Source organism: Protopterus annectens, chromosome 1.part1, assembly GCF_019279795.1.
Source record: "Protopterus annectens isolate FY-2018-M chromosome 1.part1, PAN1.0, whole genome shotgun sequence".
NCBI lineage: Eukaryota > Metazoa > Chordata > Ceratodontiformes > Protopteridae > Protopterus > Protopterus annectens.
This window is the reverse complement of record NC_056726.1, coordinates 25226762-25249505: the sequence shown is the minus strand read 5'-3', so window position 1 is coordinate 25249505 and position 22744 is coordinate 25226762. Positions and strand designations below refer to the sequence as shown.

General features: G+C 38.4%; 1 protein-coding gene across 2 annotated transcripts in view; it reads left to right on the top strand.

The window, feature by feature from the left end:
• NPR3 (natriuretic peptide receptor 3) overlaps positions 1-22744 on the top strand; it is a 574731-nt gene that overhangs the window by 519142 nt on the left and 32845 nt on the right. For both annotated transcript variants that reach the window (XM_044073444.1, XM_044073443.1), the window contains exons 5-6: positions 3817-3911; positions 15767-15902. In XM_044073444.1, coding sequence (XP_043929379.1) covers positions 3817-3911; positions 15767-15902 — 231 coding nt within the window. The remainder of the gene's footprint in view (positions 1-3816; positions 3912-15766; positions 15903-22744) is intronic.

Sequence of the window (22744 nt, the reverse complement as noted above, 5' to 3'; positions counted from 1 at the left end):
ACCTTGTCACCACAATAAACAGGACATGCTGGAGGGATAGATTCCTGTCCCAGAGACTTCCTATACTCTGGAACAAGCTACCCATCTATGTCAAGCAAAGTTATGCATTAGCACTCTTCAAGAAAAATCTTTATGAGTGGATGGGAAATAGGAAATACTCCCCAGGGATCACTTCTGTGTCTCTGCTCGACAGTGGCACAGGAAAATAACTTTCTTGGGTGGTGTAAGCTATGGAGCCTTGCTGGCTAGGCTTACGTGGCCGTTGGGCCAATAGCCTAGTACCTACCTATGAACCTATGAACCTATGAACCTATGTATGTGTGAGTGTATGCATGCATGAAAGTAAGAGTGAGATTGAGCAAGCCATTTTTTTACACTCCCAAGCAAAATTATAAGAAACATTGAAAAAAGAAAGAAGTGAGCGTGTGTGTGTGTGTGTGTGTGTGTGTGTGTGTGTGTGTGTGTTTAAGCTTCTCTCTGCATGTGTGTGTGTGTATGAGTGCTTGTGTCCATGAAAGCAGAAGTGTGTGTGTGTGTGTGTGTGTGTGTGTGTGTGTGTGTTTGTGTGCATGAAAGAGAGTGAGAGCGATCGACCACTGGCAGCAGCAGCACTTATGAGGTATGTGTACCTTTCAACCTCTTAGCTCAAGAAATCTGGATAAACCTTAAAATAAAGGGGGGACCATCTTCTCAACTGCCCAGATTTTTACAGAATGTCCATATTTTTGACTATATTTATCAGATTGTTCCTCATAAAATTGTCAAGTCAAGTCAAAGCAAACTATTTTTATTCAGACCTACACACAATTCGAGTCAAACAAAGTTATGTTGCTTCGATTCCAAGTGCATATATCACATACAACAAGGACATATAACAGTGCAATAATATATACGTATACTAAACAAGACTGACAAGATCTGAGAATCCTCTATAACACTGATAGCTGCCTTCATCAAATGTTGCACATGTGGTATACAATTATTGCACAGAGTATACAGAATATACTGAATAGCACAAGTATATTGTACAGAATGTTCAGTTACTACGTATTGCACTTTTAAAGCAGCTTGATGTAGGTATTGCACAAGAAGATAGCTGCACTACTGATTGTTCTTGTCACCAGCTATTGATATGTTGTAGAGCTCAACAGTCTGATAGCATGTGGAAGATGCTCCTGCTAAACCTGGAGGACTTAAACCATATACTACAGTATCGTTTTCCTGAACATAAGCAGGGGAACAGTCCATGTGCAGGGTGAGTGTGATCTCTGATTATTTTTCTGGCTCTGCCAATACATCACGCTTCATATAGGGCCTACAGAGCTGGAAGTGGGCATCCAGTGATCTTCTCCACTACCTTCACCACCTTCTGTAGGCCTTTCAGTCTGAGGCTTTGCAGTTCCCAAACCAGACTGTGCGATTACTAGTCAAGGTGATTTCAATGGTACCCCTATAGAAGGTTTTGAGGCCAGAGGAAGGGAGATGAGCTTTCCTCAGCTTCTCCAAGATGTGCTGGCATTAATGTGCTTTCTTCACAATGTGGTTAGTATTTATTGACCATGCTAAGTCCTCAGAAATATACACACCCAGAAATTTGGTGCTTCTCCCTCTCTCCACTGCTTCCACTTTAATTATGAGTGGGTGATGTGAGTCCTGATTCTTTCTGAAGTCCCTTGCTAACTTCTTGGTTTTATTCATGTTTAGGGCCAGGTTATTAATATCACACCAGTTAATGAGGTGGTTCACCTCATGTCTGCATAGAGCATTAGTGCATTAGCCTGTTAGGCCACTCAGCTCTGTAGGCAGTCTTGTCTCCACTCCTGATAAGACCCACTACCGTGGTGTCATCTGTGAACTTGATGATCTTGTTCAAATTATGTCTGGTGATGCAATCATGAGTTAGTAAGGTAAACAGCGTAGGTCTCAGGACACATCCCTGAAGGACTCCTGTGCTTAGTGTTAAGCTCCTTGAGGTGCTGTTGCCCACACATTCTTTTTGGGGTCTATCAATGAGAAAGTCCAGGATCCAGTTGCATAAGCAGATGTTGACGTCCAGCAGGACAAGCTTCTCAATCAGGTGTTGAGAGATGACCATATTAAAGGCAGAGCAAAAATCGATGAATAGCATCCTTACATAACAGTTTTTGTTGTCAAGATGTGCCAAGGATTCATGAAGAGCAAATGAGATGACATCTGTTGTAGAGCAGTTGGCCCTGTAGGCAAACTGAAGCGAGTCTAATGATGCTGGTAGGTTTGCAGATAGGTGGTCCTTGATCAGCCACTTAAAGCATTTCATCACCATCGATGTTAGAGCAACTGGACAGTAGTCATTTAGGCTGGCTGGTTGCAATTTCTTTGGTAGGAGTATTATAGTAGTATTCTGGTAGCGCTTTGGTGGTTGGACCTGGCACAGATGTATGTTGAAAATGTCCACAAGTACTGTTGACAGTTGAGCAGAGCATTCTCTGAGCACTCCCCCTGAAATGTTATCAGGACCAGCTGCTTTTCTGGGATTTACCTTGCTTAGGATCTTGTGGACTTCCACTGGGTTAAAGCAAAGTACTTCCTCATTTTGTTTGATGGGAAGTTTAGTTGCCATGGTGTTGTTCCCCTCATTGAACCTACTGAAGTAGTTGTTAAATTCATTCAGGAATTCCATGTTGTTGTCACATTTTGAAGAAATAGGCCTGTAGTCTGTTATAGCTTGTGTCCCCTGCCACAACTGTCTGGTGTCTTTGGTGTCATTGAAGTGACCCTGTATTCTCTGTCACATTTTACCTCCTTTATCCACCTTTTGAGATTAGCTCTGGCCACCCGGAGTGCATTTTTGTTATTTACTTTGTATGGGGAGAACAAAGGCTAAAAAATAGGGACAGATTTTAAACATTGCTGATATAAAATTAGAATTTTGCTAGAATAAATGGATTTGTTTTAGCATGCATTTTCTGAATGAAATGCTGTCTAAAACTCAAATGTATGTCATTATTTATTGGTTTCAGTCCTCACTGATTGCCAGTAAGCTACAACTTTGATGAGTGAGGGATTTAAAAATAAGGCAAATATCTGGACATTATTTCAAAATCTTATATTTTAGATGTAAAATACCTCCTCCAACACCATTTACATATACTACAAAAAGTCTGAAACATTAGACAGAGGAACTATTTTACATCAAAAATATAAAAAAATAATATAGTAATAAAAAAAAAATAAAAAAGTGAAACACAACAATATTACTGATAGCCCATTCTCTAAGCACAATAATGCCCTCCATGTGTGTTACTGTGTAAATAATGCCCTTCTGGGGGTGTAGAGGCCCTCCCCCTGCAGCATCAGGCCTCAGAACACCCCTGGGCAGGCATTATTTACACAGTAATAAGCATACCCTTTTGACATTATTACTTTGTTAATCCACAAGTTCATATTCCAGAAAGAAATACTAAAGTATGATTTTTGTGTCTTAAGAAGCAAAGCTTACACACATTTGTTGGGTATGTGTGAGGTAAGAAGAGATGGCTTTGTTATCTGGCTCTGTGAAATGATTTGTTGCTGATCATTTCAGTGTATTCTGCAATAATTTTAAATAGCATCTTATTACATCAGATATCCCAGATGGGGTCAAAAAGTTCATAGCAAAACAGAATTGTCAATAATTTAAGAATGCAAGCACTGAGCTGGATGTAAAGATCATGTTGGAATGCAATATTCCTACTGTACTGGTGTGTAAGAATCTGCTGATTTATTTTTGTGTTTTACTTGTATGGAAAAGGTTGTCTATGTAATTAATGTTCTCATTCTTTGCATACCATTCCTCAGGCATTGCAGGTGAGGTGTCCATTGATGCTAACGGTGACAGATACGGCGACTTTTCAATAATTGCCATGACAGATCCTCAGGCAGGTTCACAGGAGGTAAGAGAAATGTGCTTTAAGAGCTACTGCTGACTTTGCAAGTGTATGTCTTCCCATGTCTCTGTATTGAGCCTAGAGTGGCATTCAGATATCCCACCTGATAGCTAATATACAGACTTTGCTGTTTATTGGATTTTTGCAGTTTATAATCCACTGGTATCTAAAGCACTACAAGAACATTTATGTTTAGTGTGGAGCTACAGAAATACTTACACACTGTGCAAGCTTTCACAGCTACTGTACACGTTAGATACTCACTCATATAAAAACAGCTTGTTCTCAGTGAGAACAGCGTTATGGTTACGTGCTGCACACTCCGTGTTCACTCTTGATGGGGTATTTTCTTCTAGGCACCCTGCACAAATCCCATATTAGTCACACTTAGCAGTAGCTTGATTTTCATCATGTTCCTTTCACTATAAGTGCCTTTAATCTTCTGACTTAAGACAGTTGAATTGCATAGTGTAGATACTAAATATACTGTTTTACTCCAGAATACTCGCTGTCATTTACTGCATTTTAAAGAAGTAATATGTTTGTTGGGTGCTGCCAGACGTTCTTTGTTTTAGAGGATCCCAGTAATTCTACTAAATGAGGAGAGCATGCACAGACTGATAACGTTTTAATGAATGACCTCAAGTACTTTAAATGCAATTATGTTTTGCAGAATAACAGAGCAACACGTAACTTTTTCCCTGCTCTAATTGTACTAAAAAGGAATATGCAGAAAGATGTCTGCACGTGTATACACATCTACACACAAACACACAGACACACACACACACACACACACACGTGCACACACACACACACACGCACACACACACACACACACACACACACACACACACACACACACACACACACACAGACACACACGCACGTGCACACAGACACACACGCACGTGCACACACACACACACACACACACACACACACACACACACACACACACACACACACACACACACACACACACACACACACACACACACACACACACACACACACACGTACACGTACACATAGAGCATCCAGACTCACATGCACTCCAACATGTATATTCACATGCACTTGAATCTGCATACTAACATGTGCTTACACATGCACTCTGTTACATGCATTCTCTTTCAAATTCCTGTATTCATATTGAAAACACGTATGTACATTATCTGTTAAATTTAATTATGTACTGTTCCTTGCTTTATTTATGAGTTTGTTTATTCCATACTTTTGAAGCTGCCAACTTTTACTAATCTTTATGTATTTCAAATAACTTATCTCATTTGTAATAAATCTTCCGGTCAAAATTTTTGTCCTATCTTCATGTCTACTTACATCTTTGCTTGTTATTTACCAGTGATTATATTGTGAAACATGGAATTAAGATTAGAGGATGAAAACACAAGGGAAAATATGAATGCTTCATGCTAAATACATTTAGTCAGAATAAATGACAAAATTGACATAGTTTTCAGTAGACTTGTGTGCAATCATAGTATGTCCCATGTCGTTGAGCGATGATGTCCCAATCTGCTGGATCCTGGCTTGGATGGGACAGGCTAAATGAATAAGAAAATCATAAACTGCTCACCAGATAGGGTGGAGTTAAAGCCACCTCCTTTGTGTAACTGCAGATACCTGGATACTGTCAGCCGTTGGATGGCAGGTAATTGATATCCACTGGCTCTTTTATATCAGTACGGGACATACATGCATAAGGGGTCTTCACTTTTTCTGCCAACATGTCAGTGAATCATTTGCTAATGGTCTAGCAGCAGATACAATGCTAATGGACCTCATAAATGCATTTGATAATGTTAGTCACAATAGATTAAATGACAGATTTGTGACATTCAAACTAAGTACCACGTTGATTTACTAGACAGAAAGCTGGCTGCTAAACAAATGTTGTAAGGTGAGGGAAAGTTAAAATTATAATGTGGTTACTTCTTTTCATAGATATTATTCTGTAGGCCATGTTTTGCTTACAATCTGCATGTTACATGATAGTAACCACTTGCATGTGGTACAGTAAGTATAAATCTGAAGGCAGAGAATATAATAAGAGAAACAAAAGAGTTCAGAATACTGGGTAGCAGCGATTGTTTTTATATAATTTTATGTCAATAACCAGATAAGTAGACTGGTTGAAATACCTTTTTCAGGAATGAGTCAGGAGAAACATTTATTTATTTCTGTTTGTTTCCCAGGGTAGATAAATTATCTCCATAGACCTTTTTTATACCCAGCCTAGGACCAGCCTCTGGTTAAATGACTTGGTTAGAGTCACATAGTTAGGCAATGGAGGCTGAGGGAATCAAACCTCGCTCCTTTGGACGATGATAAAAAGTTCCTTAATCTTCTAAGCCAATTGCCAGACATATTAAACATGTTGTAGTACATAGCTGGAATAAAAGCAAATCAGAGACTGTACACTAAACTTTGAAAACATACTAGAATTAGTACACTGAGCTAGAGTATCTAAGAAGGTTAATTCATGAACTGAATGATGTAACACAGTGAATTTAATTTAGAGAAAAGAACTTAAGACAGAAATGTAAGAAGCCTGTTAAACATTCAGTGTAAACAGTATAGGTTATGTAAGACACATAGAAAGAAAGCTCAGGTGTTAAGACCATGTAAGTTCATTTTAGTGCCTTCAATTAACATAATTAAACTTATGGTAGTGCAAGGCCAACTTTGGGTGGTCGTTTAAGACACTTATTAAATATTGTTCACATGACCATAGATAATGGAGAAAATGTAGTAGTGTTTAGGGAGGGGGTAGTAAAAGCATTTAGGCAAGGTTGGAGAAGTAGTAAAATGAAAGCTGAAGGAATAAGCGATAATGCAGAAAGGCAGTCAAAGTAATCAGAATGTTATTGTTAGGAAGGGAATGTAAGGTGAGGTAAAGCAAAGGTACAGCCATAACAGTGTTAGATTTTGGGGAAATGCAAAAAGGTTAAAGAGCCAGGACATGTCACGAAAACCCGAGTGATATCTTATAGATACTATAGCTCTGTCAGGTTGTTAAATGTTGGTGGGGATTGTCAGTCAAATGTTAGTACCATTGCAATAGAAGTTGCAACAGTTTATTTTGTCATGTGTGTGTCTGTTTAAATCATGCCTGCTCAACTTGGTCGACTTCTTTGAGTCAGTCACCAGAGCTGTGGATGAAGGCAAGGTGGTTCATACAGCCTACCTTGATCTGGCCAAGGCATTTGATACCATTCCCCACTCAGGAATCATAGAAAAACTCACTAAGCTAGGCATCAACCCCTATATCACTAGGTGGGTTGCAAGCTGGCTCACAGATAGAACCCACAGTGTGAAAGTAGATGACTCCAAGTCAGACTGTCAACCAGCCATGAGTGGAGTCCCACAGGGTTCGGTCCTGGGTCCTCTCCTGTTTGGTATCTACTTCTCTGAAGTCCAGGCCAACACAAAGGGACTCTGGATGACAAAGTTCGCAGACAGTTGCAAGTTGGGAGCTATTATTAACTCCCCAAGTGATGCTGACATCCTACAGAAAGGCCTGAATGAGACCAACAACTGGTACCAGAAACATTGCCTTAAGCTCAATACCAAAAAAAATGTGTTGTCATCCCCCTTGGAAAAAACCCAGTTCCCTTGAATTACCACATCAATGGTAGTCCACTGAACACAGAAGACGTTATAAGATATCTGGGAACACAGGTTGACAGCAACCTCTCTTCTAACTACCGCATTGCCACTGTGGTCAGAAAGTCCTTCTATGTGACGCATCTCATTAATAAGGGTTTTGCATCCAGGAAGAAAGAGGTCATTGTCTCCCGCTACTCTTTCCTCATTAGGCCAGGCATTGAGTACAATGCCCCATTTAGCATGTACCTCACTAGACACCTGCAATAACTGGAGAGGCCACAAAAGTACCTCACAAAGATGATCCTAGGCCTTAAACATTTGTCCTATATGGACAGACTCAAAAACTCCAAATATTCTCTGTCTCATATTGTCTACTTAGAGGTGATCTCTGCTTGACTTACAAAGCCATATCTGACCCAGTTTTGTTAGAAATGCTACATCTAAAGCAATCCCAATCCCTCCGCACCACATGCTCCAGAGACCTCAACCTCATTACCACAATCAACAGAACATGCTGGAGGGACAGGTTCTTAACCCAGAAACTACCCATGCTATGGAATTGACTTCCCATACATGTCAAGCAGAGCACCTCACTGGCCCTCTTCAAGAGGAATCTTGATGAGTGGATGGGAAATAGAAAATTCACCCCGGGGATCACTCCAGTGGCTCTACTCAACAGAGACACTAGGAATTAAGGTCGGGTGGCATGATGCCAGGGTAATCCTATGGGCTAGGCTTGTAAAGGCTCCAGGACCATTAGCCTAGTACACACCTATGAACCTATGAACCTATTTATATGTGTATGTGTGTGTGTGTGTGTGTGTGTGTGTGTGTGTGTGTGTGTGTGTGTGCATGTTTATGCAAATGTGTGTGGGTTAGGGTTAGAGTAAGGGTTAGGTAGGAAATAGATTAAGTGTGAATGTGTACAGTTGTGAGTGGTTAGTGTTAGGGTCAAGATTACATTAGGTGATGGATTTAGTGTATGTGTTTTTGTGTGTGTGTGTGTGTGTGTGTATGTGTGTGTGTGCATGCATGTGGTGACTGTCTGAGATGTCTTGTGTAGTGGTAGTGTTATGGGAAGGGCTTTTTTTGTTTTGACATGTCAGGGTTAGAGGTAGTGTTAGAATTAGAATTAGCACACATTACTAAGGCAGGCAGATCGGGGATTCACTCCCAAGTGTTAAGTGTATTTTGCTGACCATTCTTATCCCAACACCTTCAACTATTATCAGACATTATGTTTCTTCTTTCTGCTTACAGGTTTCTCAGCAGCAATTCCTAATATTCTATAAGTTCTGCAATTAGGGTTGCCACCTTTCATTGTGGCTAAAATTGGACTTAACCCACATCCCTCACACCTTCCATAACCCTGCCCATGTCCCGCCCACTTCCCACCCATTTCATGACGTTGTCATGTCACACGAGGGGAAATGCCCTCTTTTTCTAATCATAATGCCTTTTATTTCTGCATATTGACTATGCTTTTTGTAAAAAAAGCATAGTAAATTCGCAGGTTTGACAGACTCTGATAGTGTGTTCCTTTTTTTTTAAACAGAATACTAGAGTTTGTACAGTACAGTGTTTTCCAGATATCTGTTCAATCAGTTTGATTTCCAGGTAGTCTGGAAAAAAAATGGATAGGTGGCAACACTATCTGCAGTTTAAACTTTCAAAGCCTTATGGCAGTTAGCACAGAGGCTTAAAGCTCTGATCTGTTAATAAGGTGCTTCTTATAACCAAGGGTACTTGGTTTGAATCTTTCTACCTCCATTTGCCTAATGTGTGACTTTGAGCAAGTCAAATAACCAAACAGTGCTTCTGGGTTTTCTCTGAAAAGGGAGACTTGTGCTCAGTGGCTTTACCTGATTGATGTGTAAAAATAAAAATTACATCAATTTTTGTGAAGAATTGCCTGCCTGCCTTCTTAGATTTCAGTTCGATGTTTGAAGTGACATTACAGGAATCTGTCTCAGAGTTCACTGACTTCCCTTCTTGTTTCATTTCTAACATGAATGCACTGTATAAAGGAAATCCATGCTCTGTACTCATTGTGATTTCTTTCTTAGAAGGAATACTATGCAGGCTGTTAAGTGTTTAAGTTCATTTCAGCTCCTTTAGCAAATGGTTTCTTAGACTGTTCTGTTTTTTCTGATTTCTGCAAGCTCTTTCTAAATTGCACAAGTCTATCACATGAGTGGTGTAAAATTATTAAAAGGCTTCAGTTAGTATGACTAACTGTGGACGTAACTGGTTTTATTCACTGAAAAAATATTTTTTTCATTAATATCCTAAGTATTCTTATCCATGCCTTTTGTTGTCTTGAGTTTCATGTATTACATGTGCCAGAGAGGAAGCTAAGAATGAGATTTTTGTTTTCTAGTTCTCTCTTTTAGGACTTTTGTAAACATTTTAAGTATAATTGTTTTATTGATAAATATATTTTGTGTGTGTGTGTGTGTGTGTGTGTCTCAAAAACTCAATATTTCTTGCATGCACTCAGAAACCACTTTGAGGTTTAAGCATATAAGAGCATACACACACGCACGCTCGCACACGCAAGTGTACTATGATTCTGATAGTAACCTCTGGCATTTAATCCATTGTTAAAATGTATGATTGTCTCTTCACTGTGCATCCATATGTATGTATTTCAAGGTATATTGATGTTCATAGGTTCATAGGTAGGTACTAGGCTATCGGCCCAAGGGCCTACGTAAGCCTAGCCAACAAGGTTTCCTGGCTTACGCCACCCAAGAAAGTTATTTTCCTGTGCCACTGTCGAGCAGAGACACAGAAGTGATCCCCGGGGTGTATTTCCTATTTCCCATCCACTCATCAAGATTTTTCTTGAAGAGTGCTAATGAAGAACTTTGCTTGACATAGATGGGTAGCCTGTTCCAGAGTATGGGAAGTCTCTGGGACAGGAATCTATCCCTCCAGCATGTCCTGTTTATTGTGGTGACAAGGTTTAGGTCCCTAGAGCGTGTAGCTCAGAGGGATTGGGATTTCTTTAGGTGTAGCATGTCCAACAGCTCTGGGTTTGACTAAGCTTTATATGTTAGGCAGAGATCACCTCTGAGTAGGCGATATGCTACGGAGTAAAGCTGGAGTTTTTTGAGGCGGTCAGTGTAGGGCATTTGTTTGAGTCCAGTAATCCTCTTTGTGAGGTACTTCTGTGGCCTTTCCAGCTGCTGCAGATGTCTTGTGAGGTACATTCCAAAAGGGGCATTGTACTCTATAGTGGGTCTAATGAGTGTCGAGTAGAGGGGAACGATGACCTCTTTTTTCCTGGATGAGAACCCTTTTATGATGAGGTGTGCCACATAGAAGGACTTCCTGACTACTGTGGTGATGTGACTATTAAAGGAGAGACTACTGTCCACCTGGGTCCCAAGGTCTCTTATCATGCATTCGGTGTTAAGTAGATTGCTGCCTATGTGGTAGTTCATGGGTACAGAGTTTTTACCAAATGGGATGATTTATTTTAAGGGACATACAAGAAGTTAGGAAACATGAGACGGGTTTTGCCTCTGTTGGATTTCACCATTTGTGATGACATGATGTGCTCATCATTCAGAATATGTAATACTCCTTTAATCTGTTTAAAATAATGACACACACACACACACACATACACACACACACATATACACACACCATGGATCTCATAGTAACAACTGGTAGTTAATCTATTCTCTGAATGTATGATTGCCTTCTTCACTTTACATTCAAATGTGTATTATACTCAGCACAGTCTTAATTATGTATTTTGTCTTTGTTTTATTTAATGTGGGTATGTTAGATAAGCATAAAGGTGTGATATGGTGTTGCTGTATGATAACTCTAAAGTTTGAAGCTGAAACCTGAGTAATATAATTACCTATTTTAAGAATGCAGAAATAATTCAATAATGCTTGAACAAAATCAGTACATGGTATAATAGTCTTATTCTCAATACCAGTAAATGCAGTTTTGTCAGATTTGGGAAGTACATTTACTTTGATTGCAAAATTAATGGAGAATATTTAAAGGTAGAAAGAGAAATCAGGATGTAACAATCACTGATGGTGGTTATTTAAGCTTTGGTCATTATACTGAGATGAATTTTAAAAAGTCATATTCTGTAACATACATGAATATATGAATATATATTGATATATGAATTTATGAAGGTCGTAACCAGCAGAATGCAGCAGGTCATTTTGTACCTGTATATGGCACTGATCAGGCCAATTATTGAATAAAATGCTATTTTCAGGTTTCTGTCCAAAGTTGAAGGAACATCCTTATGATGCTCAGAACAGTAAGAGTTTTAAGTACTATTAATGAAACATATACTAATTCCAGGATTTAAATACCTTGGATTATTCCCTCTATTCTGAGGAGCAGTGATGCTAGATTTTGTATATTTATATATTAGTAGTTTTGGGGATGTGGTCTCCCATAAAGAGAGTCGAGGCAGCAATACCACCCTGAAAAAAGTGCTGTAAAGTTAACAACAACCAGTTTTAAAATGTGACATTTTTCATTGGAATTAGAGTTTAATATTTCTAATGCATCTGGCAGTGAGTGCAGAGGATTAAGGTTCTGAGATTTTTACAAGCTGTTTTCTGTAGTTAGAAGTGCACGAATATTGATTCCTTCTACCTCCAGTTCCATTTCTGGAATTCTGAAAACATTTCTTAACCAGACAGTGCTAATGCATTGCCCTGAAAAGGGACACTTGTGTTCAGGGGCCATAACAAGTTAACAAATGAATAAAATAAAATAAAAACAATTTTGAGATGCAGAATAGTGGGCGTGACTATTCCATTAGGGAGCTCTATATTTTTCAGTGATAAAAAAACATAATCAGACACAGTAAAAAAAAATTCCTAACAAAAGAAATAAATAGGATGGAAAACATTAACTATTTTGTTATCCTAAAGAATCAGTGTGTGTTTTTTGTATCCTGCAGACTACTTAGAGGGACCCACGTTCGGCCTTTAAAGCCATGTTTGAATAAATTATTTTTGAAAAGTTGTACTTGGGAAGTACAATGAGCAGAGTCAATACAAAGTTCAGTAACTTATATAAAGTTAGCAGCATAGAAAAAATAAACTGAGCAGATTCTTTGCATATTGACTGCTAAAACTTGTGAACAAATTACTACTAAATGACATTAAATACTTCAATTGTAGTGCTCAAATACAGCTTCAGTATTTACATTGGGAACAGAAAATTCCAGCTGGAAATGACTGTTAAACAAGCTTCTTACATGGCTGTAGGTTATAAGCCTGACACCCAAATTAATGTTACAGTGTTTTTTTTCTTTTAATTTGTTTATGCCCACTGTCTGATATCAGTGCCATTCTTAAGTTATTTAATGAGAACCTTTATCAGTTTCACAGTGCTGTTCTCTGCTAATCTTAGGAGTTGCTCTAAAAAAATGACACTCATATTTTTGAGGAAAAAATCATCCATCCACTCACAACCCCTTTCCCCATTTTTCAAGAGTTGGCATGCCGCTTCAACAATAACAATCATCTAGAGCCAAGGTTCACACCATCAAGTGGCTAGCCCTGCCATGGTTGTTCTTTCATACCACTCACATGCAAGCACACTCACACCTATGGCCAATTTAGAGTATCCAGTCCACCTACAGCATGCATTTGGAATATGTGAACAGCTATCCTAAGTAAAACTGGCCATCTAAAACATTATAGTGTCCAATGTATCCTAATTGCTACTTTGCCATATTGAACGCTTATCTTTTGCCGTCTGATATGAATATGGTATGTGATTTTCTTCCAGTGTTGTTAGTTTTCCCTTCCTTTATGTTATGCTGGAATTTTGTTTCCCATATGTATTTTTCCCATATCTTTGCAGTTATCTTAAGATTCCATGTGTCACTATTCTTCCTGTCTTGCTAATTCCCTTTTCATCTCCTTTGCTCTGAATTTTGTGTCAGCTGTGTTTCAGATATTTGTGCCATCTACATGCTGTCACCCTCTCCTTGTAGAGCATTCTTTCAACAAGATATTAAAAATATTCTTGCCAAGTTTTAAACACCATGGTACCCCTGTAGTAATCAGCATTCTTCAGAGAAGACTCTGTTTGCTATTATCTTTCTTGTTCTTTTGTTTAAGCAGTTCCTTACAAGCTGTTTTCTGGAGTCATAATTACATGGTACAATTCTTTCTACCACCAGTTGCCTGATCTGCAACTCTGAGCAATAGTCTGAGGTTCTTTTATTTCTATACCAGCCTTCCGTGTTATGCTTTTTCACATAAAATGTTATTGTTGAATTATACAATGACTCCCCGTTAATATTCCAAAACGTGCACGTTGTAAATCAAAGACTTATACTAATGGAATAAGGTCTGGTCGCCCGGACTTTTTCCATTAGTATGTCTTTTTTTTTTTTTTTTTTTTGGACAGCAAGGGAGAACGGAAGAGCTCCATTGCTGTTATCTCGCTATGTTAAATGAGTTTAACATAGCAAGATATCTTAAAAAAAGCAACGGAGATCTTGCTTTCTCTGTTGCTTTTTTTAAAGCTGTCTCGCTATGTTAAACTCATTTAACATAGCGAAACAGCTTTAAAAAAAGCAACGGAGAAAGGAAAATCTCCATTGCTTTTTTCTAAAGCTATCTCGCTATGTTAAACTCTTTTAACATAGCGAGACAAGTTTTTAAAAGCAACGGAGATCTTCCTTTCTCTGTTGCTTCCACACACACAGTTCTGATGTACTGCATAACCATCAGAACTGCCGCAGAATACTGGACAGCTGTGGAAGGGCAGCAAGGAGGCATTATACAATGCCATTATTTAAGAAAAGTAAGTATTTTTTTTTCTTAAATAACGCCATTGTATAATAGCAATAACCCCCTTCTGGGTGTGGGTAATGCTGGATTTACCCACGGTTGTCTTTGTTTGGCCACTCAGGCTTCACCCTCATGACCAAACCACACCAACCGTGGTTAAATCCAGCATTACCCACACCCAGGCATGGGTTATTGCCTAAGTAGACCATATCCACAGCCTTTATATAGTCACCTGTTGATTAGATGTTTCTGTGCAGTTCATTGTGTAGTAAATGTTGCAGTTTACTTATCGCATTATAACCTACCAGCACTTGGTTAATAAACCATTCCTGATTGCCAGAAGGCTGTACAGCAATTGCCTGGAGCTTAGAGTCAAATAAAATGTAAGTGTAAGAAAAACAAAAATCTGTCAAACTGAACAAGTAAAGTAGCTTTTTGCCTTACTTGTTCAAGTACATTTTTTCACATTTAAACTGTTCAGGTCTGGCAGATCTAGATCACTATGTGTGATCTGCCTTTCAACTGCTGTAGGTTTGAGTGGAACAACTCAGTCCACAAAAGTAGTGCTTCAGGCATGAAACAGCAAACAGAACAATCAACTCTGTAGCCTGGTGATTAATTTATATGATTGTTGGAGCATCTCTTGTTTCCCTGATCGGAGCTACCCTAACACTACATTCATATGATTGTTGGTGTGTGTTGGTTCATTATCGGAGCTGCTGCCCTCCCACTAACTCCACAGAGATGTGCTCTTCAAGCAGTACTTGCATTTCATCCAGTCCCTCTGCTTTCTTTTAATACATGTGTTTTCTTCTTAGTGATAAGAATATACAGAATTGTTAGCATGCTGCTGCTGTAGCTAGGACAAATCAATGGCCTTCTGATGTTGGTTGGTACCCTTGTGAAAAAAATGTAATTTACATTTAAATGTAATTCTTATATTAATTGCCTGTTAGTTGAAACAGAGGACTAAAGCTGTGAGCTATCGATCATGTGGTAGGAGGTTTGATTTCCCTCAATCCTTATTTTTCTACTTTTTATGAACTAAAGTAAGTAACTTAACCCCAGGCAAGTGCTTAGAGGCAACTGGGAAATTGAGCTAGACTTCTCAATGGTGCCCTGGTCCGTAAGCCTAGTAATTACCTATGTAACACTTCACATAAATCATGCTTAATTATTTTGTGCTTGACAATTCATTTATTACTGGACTTCAGTTTTGGTGTTGTCTTCTCTGAAATCTGTGGTGTGGAAAAAAAGTCAAATACTCTGATCCATTGGAGTTCAAACCTAGTAGTATTTCATTAATTCTGCCTGCATAATCCAGTGGCTGCCTTTGTGCTGCAAAACATGTATTGTGAGTAAATATGAATAGCTTGATAACAGATTTAAAGTCACACATTGTGTTTGGTTTCATTTTTGCAGGTCATTGCAGACTATTATGGAATCACAAAAAAATTTGAAATGCGAACAAATGTGAAGTTTCCCTGGGGTGAAAAACTTAAAAACATAAAGGAAACAAGACCACCAGATCATGCAAGCAATCCTGCTTGTAAAACTTGTAAGTTATTTTACAAGAAACATATTCTACTGCATTTGTCACACCTTGGGAGTTGTGCACCTAGTTTATCTTACTGTGCTTTGATAAACTTTCTTAATGACTGCAATGTCTACAGGACATCAGAGTGATGTTATAATCTTGCCCGCCGACTGTTACTTGTAATGGTTCTTATACTAATTACTGTTCATGCTGGTGGATAGTACAGGAAGTGAAAGTAAAATATTGTTGCTATGATTCATGAATCTAGAGTGTATGGTGAAACCATAATGCAAGTGTCATATCAGAGACCCTCCTCAGTGGGCCTATGAGTTTTTCTTCTTTTCTTATTTGGCATGTTTGTAATACATGTGCCTGCGTGGAGTAGAAGAAATGCATACCCTATAACATACTGTAGTATCGCACAGCATATGAGGAGTGCTTTTTCTTTTTGCTGCTGACAGAATTCGGCACCTTATCCTGATGGTTTCCTTGTTTGTGGCACAAAATCATAAAATAAATATTAGTAAATGCTCATGTGGCCACCAAATAACAATGCAAGACACACCCAGCAATTCCAATACTGTTTGGAAAATATTTGTGATGTGAAGCATCACCATATGTGTCCACAATTCAACAAGGCCATCAGGAGGTATAGGATAGAAATGCCCTGGCTTAACTCACTCACTAGAAAAATAGCAGTGTTTGAAAGTCTTTCCATGTTCAGGCTTAGATTATCAGCTATTTTTCTCATCTGACTAAGTTCTAATCCTTCTTATTGCATTAGACTCAGGAAAGATTTCAAGCTACACTGAGTTCAACTAAGAGCTGATCAAAGCTTTACCTAGAGCTCCCACATTGGGCTAGCATGTAGATAACTTCAATTTTGACTATGCTGATGTTATGCATAGGACAGCAACCTTAGGCATGGACCTAAACAGGATGGCTAGGGTAAGGAACATTTCCATTAGGGAAGCTAAGAAAGTCTATCTAGGATGCCCCATTCCACAGGAGATTGTATTCAGCCATCCATCACAGGATTTGGTGGTTGACATCCTAAAAAAAAATCAGATGCTCACTATAGTAGATGTCCTTTATGATTCTCCCTTTCTTTTCCTCTTTGTGTATCTCTATTACTCTAAGCCATCCCACAAGAAAAAAAAAGCACCCCATTTGCAGCATAAGCATAAAATTGTCCTTCCCTCCATACAGCCATCTTAGTGGACTAGGTGGATGACTCCTTTGGCACAGTATATGCAGTCCTGACTAGCATCACTGCTATCTTGAGCTGTCCGTAAGAGGGCAGTTCTCTGTCTGTCCTATCTTAGAGTTCCAACATGACGACTGGTAAGATCTACACAGGGATACAAACATTTATACTTTGTAACTATTATTCTTTCCTTCAGCATGAGTGGATTTTATTCAGAAGCACAAAGTGTTTGGATAGACCGAGATGTAGCACTGCAGAGGGTCTTAGAGGTACTCTCTCCTTTAGAATGGATCCAAAAGATCTTCTCCCACCTTTTCCCAGTTCTGTAAAAGATGTGAGGTTTCCAGAATGGATCCAAAAGATCTTCTCCCACCTTTTCCCAGTTCTGTAAAAGATGTGAGGTTTCCATCTCATCCTGGACCACAGCAGCTTTGAAAACACATCCAGTATGTCAAGTTTCAGATGATGACTCTCAAAAGATTCATGTCTCTGCTACCATGTTACCACAGGGCACATGGATAGTGTAAATGGATAAGATGATCATCATGTGGTACATAACTCTCTGGCATCAACATAGGGAGAGGGATTTTAGAATAACTCTAAAGCATATACCACTTTCATTTCAAAATGATACCATTTGGCCTGTGCTCTGTTTTCAGAGGTTTACCAAAGTTGTAGTCATTGTAACTGAGGCCTTGTAGAGTAAAGCACTTCATGTGCTGACCAGCTTATATGACAGGATCTTGGTGGCTTTGTTGAGGAACATGCTGATAGCTTTCTCAAGGTAGATCCTTCCATGGTAGTAGTGCCGGGGAGGGGGGAAGAGTGACCATAAACAAGGAAAAAGTTGTTTCTCATTTCATAACCTTCATCTGAGTGGAGTCATATACTGATTGTTAGTGACTTCTGATTGCAAGAAGAGTCATTAGATCTTGGGCTTAGTGGCTTAGGATAAGGCAAAGTCCATGGTCCATGAATATACACTCTTGCATCTTCTAGTGCTAATGGATTTCATAGTCTTCATGGGACTTTCACATCCATGATGTATTAGGATTTGAAAAAGGCTGTGAGACTGTCAATGAATGGAAAGTCTTCACACACACTTATATATATATCCTCTGTTGGGGTCAGATCCCTGTCGCTAGACCCTGGAGTGGTGGACAGTCTTTAAAAATGTTAACATGGGGTTCCTTTTCTTAAGCTAATCTCATCACAAATCCTGATTATGAATGCTTCTGCAGTAAGAAGATTAGTTAATCATTGTTGCTCTGGAGAAAAGATATCTAGTCGTTTTGAAGGAAACCCTTTCCAACTGGATTAAAAACTGCATTATCTTTGAGACCTCAAGCAGTGAACTGCACTTTTGGAAATGCTGCAATGCTTGATTCAAACATATTTCCATTACAGACATTTTGTCACAGCTACAAGGTCAACAATTCATAGCTTCACCATTGCTTGGATTATGACTCCAGCTCTTTTGATACTTTTGTACTTGGATTATGTCCGCAGTTCCTTTGATTCTTTTGTACTTGGATTACGGCTACAGTTCTTTTGATACTTTTGTACTTGGATTATAGCCCCAACTCTTTTGATAATTTTGTACTTGGATAATGGCCACAGTTCCTTTGATACTTTTGTACTTGAATTATGGCCCTAATCCTTTGATACTTTTGTACTTGGATTATGGTCCCAGCTCCTTCTGATACTTTTGTACTGAGATTATGGCCACAGTTGGGAGATTGGCATAGTGGTTAAGGTGTTTACCTTACAGGCACAAGGTGCAGCATGTGATTCTCACATGGAATAATCGGCTAGGCTTAAAATGGCCCCAAAAAGGCAGTTAGCCTAGTATAAACCTAAACGACCTATAAGACCTTAATGTATGCTGTTCCTTTGATACTTTTTTACTTGGATTATGGCTCTAACTCCTTTGATACTTTTATACTGGGATTATGGCCCCAGCTCCTTTGATACTTTTGTACTTGGATTATGGCCCCAGCTCCTTTGATACTTTTGTATTTAAAGATTCACTCTTGTTCATAGGTACCTACTTTGCTGTTAATCTGTGAGTATTTTAAGAAGCCTAGGCTTACATTCTGATTGTATTTTTTTTTACCCCTTATATTTTGTGTATGAAAAATTTGAACATTTTCCTTTTGGGTGTCTGTTAGCTCCTTCTACCTTGAGATGTTTTACTATTGGGAATTATTATATGCTATATTGTGTGTATATATTTACATTTGCAGATCTGGTTGGTCCTGCTGGGCTGAGCCCATTTTCTGAGGAGAAACTGAAGAAATGCATAATAGTAACATAGTGTGCAGAGTCCATCATTTACACAAAAGCAGTTACCAGTAAACAGTTGCTGATGGTTGGAGCTAGTACAGAGAATTGTACAAAAATGACTGTGTAAGGGCATGGTAGAAAAAGGATAGGTGAAAGGTGAAGATAGAAGGCAAGGATTATATAATGAAGAATGTGTGGGGGAATCAGCTTTGGGAGATAAACAGAGAGAAAACAAATTTGATGAGCTTAATGTTTTGATATATTCTTGCAACAGTATTCGGTGACATCACTGATTTTTTTTTTTATTTGTAGGAAGTGTGGTTACTGAGTGGCTGGGGTGAACAGATGCAGAGAGACACTAGATGTACTATCCTAGTATGGAGTGTGACATCATGGCATGTGCCTGCCTGGGAGCATGCATTTATGTGCACTGTAAAGTCTAAGGAAATTCTATTGAACTAAGAAAAAAAGAAGAATAAACCAAATGACAGGCCCATTAAGAGGGTCACCCTTTAGACCAGCTGATCAAGTATGAGTGAAACTGTTATTTCCCACTGCTCAGATGTTCTGTAATAATAAATATAGTGAGTTGTATTAGTAAAAAGAGGTGTGTGAATGGTAGTGGTCCACTATTAAGGGGGAGGGGCTAGGGGAACTCCATCCAGGAAAATAGAACTGCATTTTTAGGTAATGTGTCTTAATTCATACTTCTGTAAGGTCACTTCTTAGGCTTATAGGTGCTTCATCTGTGAGGATCATAAGAGCTGATAACATGATGCAATTTATAACATGTTGTTAATTTTGTCCTTTTTCAGCATTCTCAGGTAGTATTTTATGCTGTTATATAAGGAGGAGACACTGGCATAATAGCTAAGATATGGGCCTTATAAACACATAACTGGGTTTGATCTTGACTGACATTCACCGTTTGTATAGAGTTGGCAAGTTCCCTTATTATCTGTGTGGGGTTTCTCCCATCCCCTTAAAAAAACAGACTGGGTGTTTCTACCACAAGATGGAAGCACTGGATTTAATCCCAGCCTTCCTAGTTGAACTTGAGTAGTATGCCAACAGCATGCACTCAAAAATGATCAGATTTATGGGTAGCATGTAGGTGCTGCTTTTTAGGAGAAGAGTTGTGTTGACCACCCACTTCAGACCTCAGCTGTGGTATGCAGTATACTTTTGAAAGGGGAAATGCAAACCACAAACAGCACATTGTGTTTGGGTTAACTGTTCAGCAATGTGAAAATTGTCTCTAGGTGATTTGATCACATCAAGTAATGTTGAAAAATTGTGCTGTATTAGTTATTGTTTAAATATTTTATTTATTTATTTTTATACAATGGGTTAGATTTCAAGAGATCAGAAACTGGCTATGACCTGTGGATCATGCCATTCATTTATATAATGTATTCATTGCATAACAAAGATGCACAATGCAGCCCATAAGCTCAAAGGGACAACAGCTAAGGACCAAGAAGACAGTAGTGTACCCTGAAAGAAATGTTATACAATGCATTGATATATTAATTTGTCCATAGTATCTATGTTCATACTTTACAATTGTCCCTCTTTTCCAGGAACGTTTCTGAGTTTGGCTTAGATATCTGCTTTATCCCTCCTAAATGTCTGATTTTGTTACACAACTTTTATGATAAAAAGTAAACACAAAGTGTCAGACCATTCCATTAATAGACTGTATTCTAAAATGTATTCTAATGCATATCCCGTTAATACAACATTCTGATTCAATCGTATGTGCATTTAAATTGAGTCCCTGATTTACAGCTTTTCCCTACTATTTTTAGCTTTGCCCCTGATTATTGAGCAACAGTTTGAGAACTGTGTCCCAGCACTACACAAGAAACCTACAGCTCCTGTTCTCATCCAACAAAGTGATCACTGCCATAAACATTAAAATTATGCCATAGCAACGTAAATTAATTCACAACATGCAATGCAAATGAATTGTATTATATGTCTTCCTATGCACTGAATATTTTGTATAAATGATTTGTACTAGCTGTGAGTCATGGCAACATTTTCTTCATAATGCTTAGCCTACCCTGTACTGCTCATATCAGGTAAGTAAGAGCTAGGAAGGAGACATTACAAATAAACCATATGCCCAAATTAAAGAAATGTTCATGGTCTTATTGGATTGTGAGGATTGTGCTGTTATTAACCACCAGAGTGAACCAGCCTTGGAAAAGATGATGACATAGAGGCTGTTGTACTCTGAGCAACATCAGCAAAAACAATCAAACAAAAAAACAAAAAAAAAACAATCAAATGTTTAGTAAAAAGAATAAAAATAGATAAAATGAAAAAAAATGCTACTCCTTTATTAAAATACATAACACTTGTGTTAAAGATGTTTGTACAATAGTAGAGTAAAATGGCAAATATCCTTACCCCACTGTTTGTGATCTCTTATGGCATACACACAAGGATCTGAGAACTGCAAGCAATGTCAGTGAATCAGAAAAATACACTTACACTGCTAAAACCAAATGGGATGCAGATGGTCACTTAGTTTGCACTCACTGATATAATTTGATGTATGTACACAAAGACTTGACCATCTTGATGTACTGAATAGCTCCCTAGTAGAGTTAGTATGAAAAAGTTGGGGAGTTAAGTATGCGAGGGACTTGCCCCTACAAAAATGCTTTTTGTGTTGCACCACAACAGAAAGGAAAATTCCAAAGATAAAGTGACAAAGGCCAGAAAAATGCTTTTTGTGTTCTTTAAAGGGAGGTTGTAGGAGTGTTATGTTCTTTATTAGTTTTGATCACATTTTTATTTCAAGTGCTGAAGCTTATTTTTCATTAATCAGTATATTACGCAGATTCTGCAAAGTATTCATTTGCCAGTAATTCATTAATAGTGATTTTCAAGGATATATCTTTTTGGCTTACCATTGTTTGCAATATAAATGTCATCATTTTATGCAATGACAAAACATTAGATTTGATTTACTTTGAGTATGGTAAAACATTAAATCTAATACACTGAGTATTTCACAAACTCTGATATTATAAGCTGAGATTTGTATGATGGTTAACCCATCAATACTGTAATGATGCCAGAAAACACCAAAACACCTTTACAGGAGTAAAAGGTAGTCAAAGTAAACTAAGGCCATTAAAGAGACGTTTTCATTTTCAACTGTGATATTTATTCCTAGGTTTTCAATCCTTTCAAGGGTTTGGAAATCACATACACAGAAAAGGTGAGCAGAACAAGGGGATATTCCGTGTTTGATTGAATATTCACTACTCATTTCAGTACTGTACTTTGGTACATTGTGGGTTCTACAGCAGTGGGTTCATCACTTCATGTGAGAGCACAGCAGCCATTTTCA